The 14,876-nt window shown below is 32.9% G+C and overlaps 1 protein-coding gene across 2 annotated transcripts in view; it reads right to left on the bottom strand.

Moving 5' to 3' along the window:
* The window catches only part of TFPI (tissue factor pathway inhibitor), a 128,085-nt gene that overhangs the window by 57,620 nt on the left and 55,589 nt on the right, over positions 1 to 14,876 (bottom strand). For both annotated transcript variants that reach the window (XM_074302907.1, XM_074302908.1), the window contains exon 2: positions 3,449 to 3,571. In XM_074302907.1, coding sequence (XP_074159008.1) covers positions 3,449 to 3,557 — 109 coding nt within the window. In that variant the 5' untranslated portion in view covers positions 3,558 to 3,571. The remainder of the gene's footprint in view (positions 1 to 3,448; positions 3,572 to 14,876) is intronic.

Raw genomic sequence — 14,876 nt, 5'->3', positions numbered from 1 at the left:
CAGATTAGCCTTGAGGTTTGTACTCTTTTTTATCGAAAATACACACACACACACACACACACACACACACACACACACACTTATAAATTGGCTTAATGTAGGAAGGTAGAACTTTTTTTTTTTTTTTTTTTTGTAATAAATTTCTTTTTTTTTTTCAAACCTGAACATAAGTGTACTTGCTTAACCTTATCAATCTATTTTTTTTCCAGCCACCTAATGAAAGCTTCTTAGAGGATTGTTTCTATTCCTTCCTCCCTTCCACCCTCCCTTCTTTCCCTTTCATCCCTTCCTCCCTCTCTCCCTCCTTTCCTTCCTTCCTTCCTTCCTTCCTTCCTTCCTTCCTTCCTTCCTTCCTTCCTTCCTTCCTTCCTTCCTTCCTTCCTTCCTTCCTTCCTTCCTTCCTTCCTTCCTTCCTTCCTTCCTTCCTTCCTTCCTTCCTTCCTTCCTTCTTTCCTTCCTTCCTTTCTTCCTTCCTTCATTTATTTTTGATATCCTTAATATCTAGCACAGCATCTTTCATCTAAGGTACTTAATAAATGCTTGCTGATTGATCAAGTGCTCAACACAGAATCGAGAGCTGGATAGAACATTAGAGATTATTATTTAGATAAATTCTTCATATTATAGAGGTGAATCTGAAGCTCTGAGCTGAAGCTCAGACTAGCCCCAAAGACACACAATAAAATTAAATATCAAGATTTGAAATTAGGTCTTTTTGTTAAAAATTCCATACTCTTTGCACAAAGCTTGCCAGCATTACTATCTGGATTTCTCCTTTGCTTCAACCCATGAAAGTTGCCTAAGATTCTCTTTGTTCCTGGAAAGAAATATTTCTCAACTTTGTGCTCCTTAAGAAAAGAATAAGTGAGAGCTTAGGAGAAGAGATCTTCTGGTTTATTTCAGACTTCTGGCTAAAAGAGAGAGTATGTGAAGTGGTAACAAGATTTTATTAGGGAAAAGGCTCTAAAAGAAGAGAAAGACTCTTGGAAGAAGTTAAAGGAGCCAGAATCCAGAAGAAAAAGAAAAGTTTTCTTTCCCTAAATCTGGATAACCCAATTCAGAAACAGAGATACAGATAATCATTATCTTCCCCAAAGAAGAGATTCTTGGGTATAAAGCAAGCACTTATCACTAAGTGCTTTTGATAAGTGCTTAGTAGATATATTCTAGGAAGTTGCCTGAAGCAAATAGAGGTTAAATAACTCAGAGGTACATAGAGATTTCATAACTTGCCAAGGATTTTAGGATTAGATATGATTTGAATCTTACTGAAGTGTTCCAGTCTCCAAGTCCAACACTTTTACCATGTTATCTCTTATTAAGACTATAATATTATATTGTCCATAATATGTCATTTAGTCATCCAATCCTATCCAACCAGACCCTATTCAGGGTTTCCTTGTCTTCCATATCATTTTTACAAATGATGAAATGAGGCAAACAGGGCTAAGTGACTTGTTCAGGGTTACACAATGAGTGTCTGAGGCCAAATTTGAACTGAAAATGAGTCTTCCTGACTAGGTCTAGCATTCTATATGCTATGCCACCAAGCTGTCCATTGTCCACAATTTGTTTTTGTTTATGAATCATTTCAGTCATATCTGACTCTTCATGACCTCATTTGGGATTTTCTTGACAAAAATAAAAATACTAAAGGGGTTTGCCATTTCCTTTCCCAGCTCCTTTTACAAATGAGAAGCTAAAGCAAACAGTTAAGTAACAATCCCAGGATCACAAGGCTAGTAAATGTCTGAAGCTAGTTTTGAATTTAGGAAGATAAATCTTCCTGACTCCTGCTAACACTCAATCCACTGCACATCTAGCTGCCCTTGTCCATAATAAGTGCTTTGTAAATATGTAGTAAGTTGAATTAAATTTCATTATTTAATTCACTTAAGTAGAGCAAAGTGCTAACAATGACTTGTGTAAACATGACTTTTTAAAAGTCAGTTACTGAGGGTATGCCATAATTTTTAAAAAGATAATACAAGTTTTAGACAGATAATGAAAAGCAAACTATTTTAACTGGATTTCTGGAAATCTCACTTTCTATTATCTCTTCTTGTCCCATTCTGGTTAATATATCATAGCTTTTTTCTTTTAATATTAGCTTTTTATTTTCAAAATATATGCAGGTAGTTTTCAACATTTACCCTTCCAAAATCTTGTGTTCCAAATTTTCTCTCCTTTCCTCCCCTCTTAGCTCCTAATTCAACATCTCATAGCTTTTTAGAATGTTTTCTCAATCATTTTAAAGTACCCTTCCATTATTGACATCCATGGATAATATCTTATCTAACATTTTAGTTATTTTATAGACTGGTTAGTGTTTAAACATGTGGGATTTTCAAAGAGAATCTAAGAGATCATTGAATGATGGTTTGGGGTGATGGTTTTACTTGTGCATGAACTGGATTTAAGTGAGGCAGAGTTGTACAAAATCATGACCTTCACTCTTTTCCAAAGTCACCAGTGTCTATTGTTAAGATTAAATTCAATACAAATGGTGATAGCTTGGGATGCAGTGGAAGACCTTACTATTTTTGATGTCTGCCTTAGCTGCCTCCATGTCCACTGGAACAAATTATTCTCATCTAGTCATTTTGTTAGGGGATGTCTTCAAGTTCTTGTGCATAAACACCCTCCTAATTCACTGATGGGACTGAGACCTCTTAGCCTCAATCAGGCTTAGGTCACACCATCTGAGACAGTTTTATTAGGGTGTGATTATTGTACATTCTACAGTTTTTGAAGCTACATATGAGAGTTGGGTGACAGTAGACACCAAAATTTGATGATCAGACCTGAAAAGGTCTCACACAGTCATTCACACCAGGGATACTAGTCATCCCCAAACATCCCATAACTCCTAATACTGGAAAAATAGAATCACTGAAGACTTAATTTTTTTATCTCTCCTCTTCCTTCCTCCAGCTGTCTCCAAATGAGTTTTCCCCAATGCTAAAGGAAAAGTAGTTTTAGTTATTTCAGTTATTTATGATCCCATTTGGGATTTTCTTGGCAAAGATATTGGAGTGGCTTCCTATATCTTTGTCTAGCTCATTCTACAGATAAAGACATTGAGGTAAAGTGACAACCTAGAGTAACTGAGGAAATAAATGCCTCAGGTCAGATTTGAACTGAGGAAGACACATCTTCATGACTCCAGTTCAGTACTCTATTAACTGTACTACCCAGTTGCCCTAATGAAGGATAACACTACAGTAACTACAGTAATAGTAGTTACTCAGGCAAAAAAAAAAAAAAAATATATATATATATATATATATATATTTGAATTATTTTCTTAATTTCTTTGTAGCCTATATATGAGCTAAATTGAGCCAGAATATAGTTGCTAATACAATGGAATTGAAATTCAATAAATAAAAATTAATATTTGCTAAGAATTTTATCAGAAAAAATATTAAATAACTTAAAATTTTACCTAAAATATCCCCTTGTTCTTCCTCATCTTCAGAGTTAGCATCCAGAGGTGAAAGGGCATGGCTAAGTAGTAAGAAGATGGTAGTCACAAGCATGTGCCTTTTCTTCATCTTGCTGATGATTTCTAAAATGTATTATATATACATTATAAATAAACATTTTTAATAAAAACAGTTTCAAATTATACACCTTATATATAATATAAATATACAATATATAAATATTGTATATACAATATAAACAAGTCATAAATAGTCACTGTGATTCAACCTTTAAATATACTTAAATGTCTAATTTTAACAAAACATTAAAGTTTTCTATTACATATATACAAAAACAATGTAAACATATATTTAGCTATGTTGATAATAATTATATGTCACTTCTAGTAATCAAGGAATCTGCCTTCTCATTTTACATTTAAGAAACTGAGGCTCAGAAGGATGAAGGTTGTTTTGTCTTTTGTCTTTTTTTTTTTTCCCTAAGGTAATAAATGTTATTGTCAAAACTAAACTGGAAACAAGTTCTCTAAAATTATTGTCTATTAACCGTTTGATAACAATACCTCTGACAATTCATAATACTGAATCTTAAGGAAACAAGTTTAGTTAAATCTTTTGTGCCTGTTTTGCTATTTCATGGATTAATTATTCACTATGGGTCAATAAAAAAATACTTAACATTTTTCAGCTGTTGTGAAAGCAGAGAAAATATTTTTTCTCACTTCAAATCTTTCCTATTGTTCCTATTATATTTTATACAATCTCTTTCTATTTAATCTCATTTTGCTATTTCTTTCTCTTCTTCCTCTAACCTTCAAGTTATTATTATTATTTTTTTTAATGTGAAAGTAGGCCCTCATTTTCAAGACATTCTTTTGAGGTTTTCCAAACTCATTCACTTTTCATTTGTTCTACATCTATTTCTGTTTTACTAATTCTGTTTTCTAAAAGTTGGATGACATACAGTATACTACCAAAGGAAATCACCTAGAACTCTGACTAGTCCCCTTTCAGCAGTTTTCTCATGTGGTTATTTGAGTTGTCTTATTTAAACCAATTTCCTTGTGAAGGTGATGCCAGGTGACAAGCTGTCACCTCAATGCTGCAATGAAGTGCAGATTTAAGTTGCAAAATAGGGCACCAGCTGCTTTTATGTCACTGAAAAATGAAATTCAGAAATAAAGGAAACATGTTTAAGTAGGGGGAAAATTAGACTCTTCTTTGAATTAAGGTTAGGGTCAAGGTATAACATGGAGGAGATTTTCAGGTGAAGAATATAGGGGACCATAAATATTTTTATATAATATAACCTTTTCATACTTCTTTTCTCCTTTTGGATATAGGCCTATGTGTGGTATAGCTGGGTAAAAGAAGCTGTACTGTTTAGTATATGATATTATTGCTTTCTAGAATGATTGTACCAATTTATAGGTTCACTAATAATACATTACTATGCTTTTTCTCCATACCCTCTTCAAATTTGTCATCTTCTTTCCTAATATCTTTATCAATCTTATGAAAATAAGTTAGCATTTTGGAATTGCTTTAATTTACATTTCTTTAACTTGTATTGATTTGAAAGTTTTTTTTTCTTTTTTTTCTCATATGGTTAAAGATATATTGTTTCTTCACTTGAAAAGAATGCCAGAATTAGACTCAACTATGGCAAATTAGAGGTGGCAACCCCCTAAATTTTTCCAACACTTGCTTCTGAAAAAAATTAAAATAATGTTTCAAATAGAATTTTAGACAGTCAGAGCCAAGAAAAGGAGGGTGAAGTGTTTTTTGTGTGTGTGTGTGTTTGTTTTGTTTGTTTGTTTGTTTTGTTTTGCTTTGTTTTGTTTTGTTTTCAATTCAAGACAACCTAAATGGTCAGCAAGAGACATCATAGTGTGAGCTGGCCCAGAGTACATGTAGTAGGAGCCTCAAAGGTAACTAAGACAGCAGTAAAAGCAATTTTAAAAGATAATGGGGGGATTGGATAACTACTCAGAAAAAAAAAAAAGGTAATAGGGGACATTGCTGGTAGTAGATGTAGCTGCTACTCTATTGACCATAAGCATTTATGAGTCTCAGCTCCAAGAAACACTTTAGATTAGCTTTAATATAAAGTTTAAAATGAAAAAAAAAATAGGATAGAAAATAAGCAAGGCTTTTTTGGAGACTTAAAAAAAGAGATAAAATGGGTAGAGGAAAAATGGAAAGAGAAATGAGAGTGATGCAAGAAAATGATGAAAAGAAAATTAATGACTTGGTAAAAGAGGCACAAAAAATACTGGAGAAAGTAATACCTAAAAAACAGAATTGATCTGATGGTGAAAGAATGACAAAAATTCAGTAAAAAAAGAATTCTTTAAAAAGCAGAATTGGTCAGAGGGTAAAATCAGTTCAATGATTCACTAAAGAAAATAATTTCTTAAAAATTAGAATTGGATTAAGGGAAACTAAAGACTACATGATATATTAAAAAATAAACCAATTCAAAAGAATGAAAAAAAAAAGATAATGTGAAATATCTCATTTGAAAAAAAAAAGCTGACCTAGAAAATAGATCAAGGAGAGAAATTTTAAGAATTATTAGATTATTGGAAATTCATGATAAAAAGAGCCTAACCATAACATTTCAACGAATTTCAAAAGAAGACTGCTTCAATTTCTTAGATCTAAAGGGTAAAGTAAAACTTGAAAGAATTCACTGATAACATACTGAAAGAAATCCTAAAATAAAAGAAATCCTAAAATGAAAGCTCCCAGTCTATTTCCAGAGTTCCCAAACCAAGGAGAATATATTGCAAGCAGGCAGAAAGAAAAAAAAAATGATATATTGAGGAGCTATAGTCAGGAACACACAAAATTTAGTAGTTTATGTGTTAATGGAGTTGGATATAATATTCTGCAAGTCAAATCACAAAAGATAACCTTCACAGAGAAACTGCATATAATTTTTCTGGGGAACAATGGAATTTAATGAAACAGAGAATTCCTGATGAAAAGAGTTGTGCTGAATAAAAAATTTGATTTTCAAATAGAAGCTTCAAGAAAAGTATAAAAAGGTAAAAAAAAGTCATAAGAGAATCAATAAATTGTTTTCATTCCTATATGAGAAGATGATGTGTGTAATTCCTAAAACCTTTGTTATTATCAGTGTACTTAGAAGCAATCTACATAGACAAAAGGCATAATTGTGTGTCAATTATGTTGGGATGATCTCAAAAAAAAAAAGAGATGAGAATAAGACAGGGACAAACTCTGGGAAAAGGAGGAAGTGAGAATTAGAATGGAGTAAATTATTTCACTAAAAGAAATGTGTAAGGAAGAGCTTTGATAGTGGAAGGCAAAATGAAGGGGTTGTGGGCAATAGTTAATACTACTATCAGAGTAGGTTCAAAATGAAAGTATATTTCTGTCTTTTTATGTGTGTGTATTCAGTCTATTCTTTTTAATTTAGCAATACAACTAGTAAATATATACCACAAAAACATTTTTAAAGGAAAAGGACCACTATATACAAAAATATTTATAGCATATATATTTGTAGGTGCAAAGAATTGAACACTGAAAGAATTCCTATCAATCAGCTGGGGAATGGTTGAACAGCTTGTGGCATATGATTATAATGGAGTAGTGGTGTGCTATAGGAAATGACAAGGGAAATAATTTCAGAAAAGAAAAGAAAAAAAAACACCACTTGAAGACTTATGAGAACTGAAATGAAGTGTGCAAAACAAGAAGATTATTGTACACAGTAATGATGATATTGTAACAAAAATCAGCTGTAAATGAATTAGTTACTCTGATAAATAAAATGATCAAAGAAAATCCTAAAAGACTTGTTAGGATTACAAGGTGATAACTGAGGTTGTCTAAACAATTCTCTAGCTCTGAGTTCACACCTTTAGGAGTTTACACCTTTAGACTTCTGAAAAGGAGTTCACACATTTAAAAGAGTTTACACCTTTAAAATGAGTTTACACAACCTTTAAAAGGGGCAAGTTCATTGGCTGTGGGAGTTCCCACAGGTGCCTGGGAGTTCTCATGGGCCGTTCTCTGCAAGGATAAAAGAGGGCAGCACTGGGTCTGGAGTGAGTCCAGTCTGGGACAGAATTGGGAAGGCAGGCTGGAAGGAGAGAGTCTGGCTGGAAGATTGAGTTGAGAGAGCAGTCCCCAAGGATAACTTAGAGACGACCAGACCTTTACAATTCAGGACCTTTACATTTTGGCGCCCACAATGTGGGGCAAAGACTTTTGCTTATCCTGGCCAGGATTTATTCTGAGCCCTTCAGAAGAGCTAGGCCAGACCTTCGCAAGGACTCATGATGAAAAATGCTGTCCACTACTAGACAAAGAACTGAGGAGCTCTGAGTGCAAATGAAAGTATTGTTTTCTTGCTTCTATTTTTCCTTTTTTTTTTTTTTTTTTTTTTTTTTTTTTTTTTTTTTTTACAATATCCAATATGGATTGTTTTTCTTGATTTCACATGTATAATTTAATCTTGCTTTTTTAGTAGGTGGGGGAGGAATGGAAAGATAGGAGGAAATTTGAAGATCAATTTAAAGAATATTAAAAATAAATAGTAAATATGAAAAAAGAAAATAATTGCTTTTTTTTTTTTACATATTCTTATGTGTGTGTGTGTGTGTGTGTGTGTGTGTGTGTGGCTCATTCTTAGAAACTGAAATCAGTACATGATATATCTTGGAATTGATGCTTTTCTCAGAGAAAGTTGCTGCAAAATTTTCTTCCATATTAATTACATCTTAGCTTTATTGGAGTTTTTCATGTAAATATTTTAATTTTATATAATCAAAATTATCTATTTATTTTCTATGAGATTCTATTCTTTTTTGATTAAGAACTTTTATCAATAGAACAAATAGATACTTTTCCTCATATTTCTCTAATTTATTTAAGATGTGATCTTTTATAACTGTCATTGTGTCAATTTTTACTTTATTTTAATATATTAATTTTTCTCCTAAGTGCTGACCAATTTCATCATCAGTTTTTGTCAAATAGTGAATCCTTATCCCAGTAGCTGGATGATACTTAATAGCTCTTATGGTGAGTTGTAATCATGACTTTTTCTGAGTTGTAGAAAGTGAAGCCAAGGAGTCACTGATTTGTATCTTATGTGAAATAACTCTTAATAAGTCACTTAATTTTTTTGATCCTCAGTATGCTCATTTGTAAAATGAGATTAATAATGACATCTAACTCAGTGGATGAAGACCAAATAAGATTTTATACATACACACACACACACACACACAGAGAGAACCTTTTGCAAATCTCAGAGCACTGTATAGATACAAATTATTATGATTATCCTTGAATTAGAAGGAGGAATTGAATCTAATGAAGAATAAGAGCCTGCATTTATGTAGTGCTCTAAAGTTTGTAATTTTTTTTGTATATTATCAAATTTGAAGCAACAAAAGAGACCTAAGTAATTCCAGGTCATGTGTGTTTGCTCCAGCCAAAATAAGGAAAGTAAGAATGGACAAATTGGAATGTACCCAGAGACAGAGAAAGGTGCTGGGGATAGTTAGAGAACTAAAGAACATAACATGAGAACTGACTGATGAAACTAACCTGAGGGGAAAAAAAAGATTTATAGGAAATGCAGTAGCCATTTTTAATTATTGAAGTTACATGGAAGAATATGACTACAGAGGCTAGCAGTAGAATTGATGAATTCTAAATCTGACATCAGAAAATTTGGTTTTCAATTTCTAGATATGCCATTTTTCTAGCCAGATTACTTTCCATGAGTCATTTGTCCTCTTTCAGTTTCAGTTTTTTTTTTTACATGTAAAATTAAGGGTGGGCAGGTGGTTGACCTCTAATATTCCTTCTCATGCAAAAATATATCATTTAATGATGTTCCAGAGAGAGAGACAGAGAAACAGACAGACACACAGAGGCAGAGAAAGAGAGGGAGACAGACAGAGAGAGATAGAGAGACAGTGAAAGAGAGAGAGCCAGAATCCATTTTGATATTAGGAAAAACTTATTAACAATAAGATTTCTCCAAGAGAGAACTGGCTGATATGGTAAAAAGTAGATTTCTCCATCCCTAAATCACTTTAAGCTGAGTCTTTATAACACCAAAACACTTATTATGCTATTGAAAGAAGAGGTATCACTCTAGTGTATTACATTTCTCAGGTATAAAATGAATTAAATGACATGAAAATCCTTTCTAGCTTTGTGAATCTGTGAAAAAAAATTGCAAGTAATAGGGAGTAATAGAGAGTGAAATCTTGTTTTATAATATTGCAATGAAACTCAAAGTACCTTTAAACATCTAGCAAATATGGAAATCAACAAATTCTGTATGATTCTACTGAACTATATACAAAGTTCCAGTTCTAGGTTCTATAATGAATTATAGTTTTTAAAAATGGCTCCAGTTTACAAAAAAGGCTTTTATTTAAGGAAAATTTAAAAATATTTCTAACAAAAACCTTGACACATAAATACCTACTTTTATTTTAAAACATAGTATTTCCTACTAAAGATGGGAAAGGGACCTGTATGTGCCAAAATGTTTGTGGCAGCTCTTTTTGCTGTAGCTAGAAATTGGAAGTTGAGAGTTGGTTTTATGAAAAAGCCAATAAAATAGATAAACCTTTGGTAAATTTGATCAAAAAAAAGAAAGAGGAAAATCAAATTGATAGTCTTACAAATGAAAAGGGGGATCTTTCCACCAATGAAGAGGAAATTAGAGAAATAATAAGGAGTTACTTTGCCCAACTTTATGCCAATAAATTTGATAACTTAAGTGAAATGGATGACTTCCTCCAAAAATATAGGCTCCCTAGATTAACAGAGGAGGAGATAAATTGCTTAAATAGTCCCATTTCAGAAAAAGAAATAGAACAAGCTATTAATCAACTCCCCAGGAAAAAATCCCCAGGGCCAGATGGATTCACATGTGAATTCTACCAAACATTTAAAGAACAATTAGCCCCAATGTTATATAAATTATTTGAAAAAATAGGGGATGAAGGAGTCCTACCAAACTCCTTTTATGACACAGACATGGTACTGATACCTAAACCAGGTAGATCGAAAACTGAGAAAGAAAATTATAGACCAATCTCCTTAATGAATATTGATGCTAAAATCTTAAATAAGATATTAGCAAAAAGACTTCAGAAAATCATCTCCAAGATAATACACTATGATCAAGTAGGATTTATTCCAGGAATGCAGGGCTGGTTTAATATTAGGAAAACTATTAATATAATTGACCATATTAATAATCAAATTAATAAGAACCATATGATCATCTCAATAGATGCAGAAAAAGCATTTGACAAAATCCAACATCCATTCCTACTAAAAACTCTTGAGAGTATAGGAATAAATGGACTATTCCTTAGAATAATCAGGAGCATATATTTAAGACCTTCAGTAAGCATAATATGCAATAGAAATAAACTGCAACCTTTCCCAGTAAGATCAGGAGTGAAACAAGGTTGCCCACTATCACCATTACTATTCAATATAGTACTAGAAACGCTAGCCTCGGCAATAAGAGCCGAGAAAGAGATTCAAGGAATTAGAGTAGGAAATGAGGAAATTAAACTATCACTTTTTGCAGATGACATGATGGTATACTTAGAGAACCCCAAAGACTCTGCTAAAAAGCTACTAGAAATAATTCAAAATTTCAGCAAAGTGTCAGGATACAAAATAAATCCACATAAATCTTCGGCATTTTTATATATCACTAACAAAATGCAACAGCAAGAGATACAAAGAGAAATTCCATTCCAAACAAATGTTGAGAGTATAAAATATTTGGGAATCCATCTACCTAAGAAAAGTCAGGAATTATATGAGAAAAATTACAAAACACTTGCCACAAAAATAAAATCAGATTTAAATAATTGGAAAGACATTCAATGCTCTTGGATAGGCCGAGCGAATATAATAAAGATGACAATACTCCCCAAACTAATCTATTTATTTAGTGCTATACCAATCAGACTTCCAAGAAACTATTTCAATGACCTAGAAAAAATAACAACAAAATTCATATGGAAGAATAAAAGGTCGAGAATTGCAAAGGAACTAATGAAAAAAAAAACTCAGAGGAAGGTGGTCTAAGTGTACCTGATCTAAAGCTATATTATATAGCAGCAGTCACCAAAACGATTTGGTATTGGCTAAGAAATAGACCGGTAGATCAGTGGAACAGATTAGATACAAAGGACAAAAAAGGGTACATCTATAGCAATCTAATCTTTGACAAACCCAAAGATTCCAACATTAGGGATAAAAATTCATTATTCGGAAAAAACTGTTGGGAAAACTGGAAATTAGTATGGCAGAAATTAGATATGGATCCACACTTAACACCATATACCAAGATAAGATCAAAATGGATCCATGATTTAGGCATAAAGAGGGAGATAATAAATAGATTAGAGGAACAGAGGATAATCTACCTCTCAGACTTGTGGAGGAGGAAGGAATTTATGACCAGAGGAGAACTAGAGATCATTATTGATCACAAAATAGAAGATTTTGATTACATCAAACTAAAAAGTTTCTGTACAAATAATACTAATGCAAACAAGATTAGAAGGGAAGTAACAAATTGGGAAAATATTTTTAAAAACAAAGGTTCTGACAAAGGTCTCATCTCCAAAATATATAGAGAACTGACCATAATTTATAAGAAACCGAACCATTCTCCAATTGATAAATGGTCAAAGGATATGAACAGACAATTCTCAGAGGAAGAAATTGAAACTATATCCACTCACATGAAAGAGTGTTCCAAATCACTACTGATCAGAGAAATGCAAATTAAGACCACTCTGAGATACCACTACACACCTGTCAGATTGGCTAAGATGACAGGAACAAATAATGATAAATGTTGGAGGGGATGTGGGGAAATTGGGACACTAATACATTGCTGGTGGAGTTGTGAAAGAATCCAGCCATTCTGGAGAGCAATCTGGAATTATGCCCAAAAAGTTATCAAACTGTGCATACTCTTTGACCCAGCAGTGCTACTACTGGGATTATATCCCAAAGAAATACTAAAGAGCGGAAAGAGACATATATGTGCCAAAATGTTTGTGGCAGCTCTTTTTGTTGTAGCTAGAAACTGGAAGATGAATGGATGTCCATCAGTTGGAGAATGGTTGGGTAAATTGTGGTATATGAAGGTTATGGAATATTATTGCTCTGTAAGAAATGACCAGCAGGAGGAATACAGAGAGGCCTGGAGAGACTTAAATCAACTGATGCTGAGTGAAATGAGCAGAACCAGAAGATCACTGTACACTTCAACAACAATACTGTATGAGGATGTATTCTGATGGAAGTGGAAATCTTCAACATAAAGAAGATCCAACTCACTTCCAGTTGATCAATGATGGACAGAGGTAGCTACACCCAGAGAAGAAACACTGGGAAGTGAATGTAAATTGTTAGCACTAATATCTGTCTGCCCAGGTTGCATGTACCTTCGGATTCTAATGTTTATTGTGCAACAAGAAAATGATATTCACACACATGTATTGTACCTAGACTATATTGTAACACATGTAAAATGTATGGGATTGCCTGTCATCGGGGGGAGGGAATAGAGGGAGGGGGGGTAATTTGGAAAAATGAATACAAGGGATAAAATTATAAAATATATATATATATATATAATAAAAAAAAATTAAAAAAAAAGAAATTGGAAGTTGAATGGATGCCCATCAATTGGAGAATGGTTGCATAAATTATCGTATATGAAGATTATGGAATATTATTGCTCCGTAAGAAATGACCAGCAGGACAAATACAGAGAGGCTTGGAGAGATTTACATCAACTGATGCTGAGTTAAATGAATAGAACCAGAAGATCGCTGTACACTTCAATGCTGTATGAAGATGTATTCTGATGGAAGTGGATATCTTCAACATAAAGAAGTTCCAACTCACTTCCAGTTGATCAATGATGGATCGACATAACTACACCCAGAGAAGGGACACTGGGAAGTGAATGTAAATTGTTAGCACTACTGTCTATCTACCCAAGTTACTTATACCTTCGGAATCTAATACTTAATGTGCAACAAGAAAATGGTATTTACACACATATATTGTATCTAGGTTTTATTGTAACACATGTAAAATGTATGGGATTGCCTGTCATTGGGGGGAGGGAGTGGAGGGGGGGATAATTTGGAAAAATGAATACAAGGTATAATACTATAAAAAAATTACTCATGCATATATACTGTGAAAAAATTTCTAAAAAAAAAAAAAAAAACATAGTATTTCCAACCCACCCACCCACCCAAACTGTTTCTCTCACCAGCCCCAAATTGCATGCAGGATTAAATAGAGGAATAGACTATGAAATGATATGCTTATAGCGTATGCATAATCAATGTTTGTTAAATAAATAATTGAGAGATCATCTAGCCCATCCCACAATTTTAAAGGAAATAAAAATATTATGAAATCTCTAATCCTGCCAGCATTTATAATGAGTTCCTTTTGTGTTCCTCAGATTGCAAAAGAAGTGAAATAGAAATGATATTCTCAAATATTTGAAGGCAAATGTCATTTAGGATTAGGGGGAAAAAGTACTTCTGATCAAATTGCACTAAAAAAGGTAACATTTTCTTGAACTCTAATTTGCTAGGAATAGAAAAAAAAACAAATTATTTCTTTTCTGAAATGGAAGAAGATGGTTTTCACAGCTATTCACAGACTTAAAAGAACAACAAATAATCTTTAACAGGGGAAGATGCCAAATAGAATATCAAAGGCAAGGTAGTCACAGAAAAAAAAAAAAAAAGTAGTCAGTAATCTGCTAACATATATGTATTAGATTTTCCAAAGAGGAAAGTCGTTAAGACTCTAACTTGAAACTTCTAAGTTTCATGTTCTAATTTATCTGCCAATCTCACTAATGACTAAAACACAACTAACTTAAATTACTTTTCATATTCCTATCACTTAATTCACATAAACAGTCCCTGATCCTCATTTCTCCATTCTTTCATGCTAATTTCTTTAATCCCTCCCATGTACCTTATGCTATGCACTTTTTAATCACTGGGCCATATTGAATAAATTTTCCTTCACCCTAGACTTTTTTTCCTCTCATTCTCCTTCCATCTATGTTTTAATCTGGAATTCCTCAGAGATGAACTCCATAGGAAGTATGAAAGAAGGTATCCCACTAATGGAATTAAAGGCCAGGGATATTGATCCTTCTGTAGAATCTAAAATCCGTCAATTCCACTTCTGTCCTCTGGAGTATTATTCTACATCAAATTCTTGCAAGCAGCTATTACATTCCCTATACATCTTTCTTTTACTGGGCTAAAATATACTTAGTTTCACCTACCATTTCCCATCTATTCAATGGCTGGGATACATTCTCCCACACTTTCTTTA

Source organism: Sminthopsis crassicaudata, chromosome 3, assembly GCF_048593235.1.
Source record: "Sminthopsis crassicaudata isolate SCR6 chromosome 3, ASM4859323v1, whole genome shotgun sequence".
Lineage (NCBI taxonomy): Eukaryota > Metazoa > Chordata > Mammalia > Dasyuromorphia > Dasyuridae > Sminthopsis > Sminthopsis crassicaudata.
This window is presented reverse-complemented; position numbering and strand designations above follow the sequence as displayed.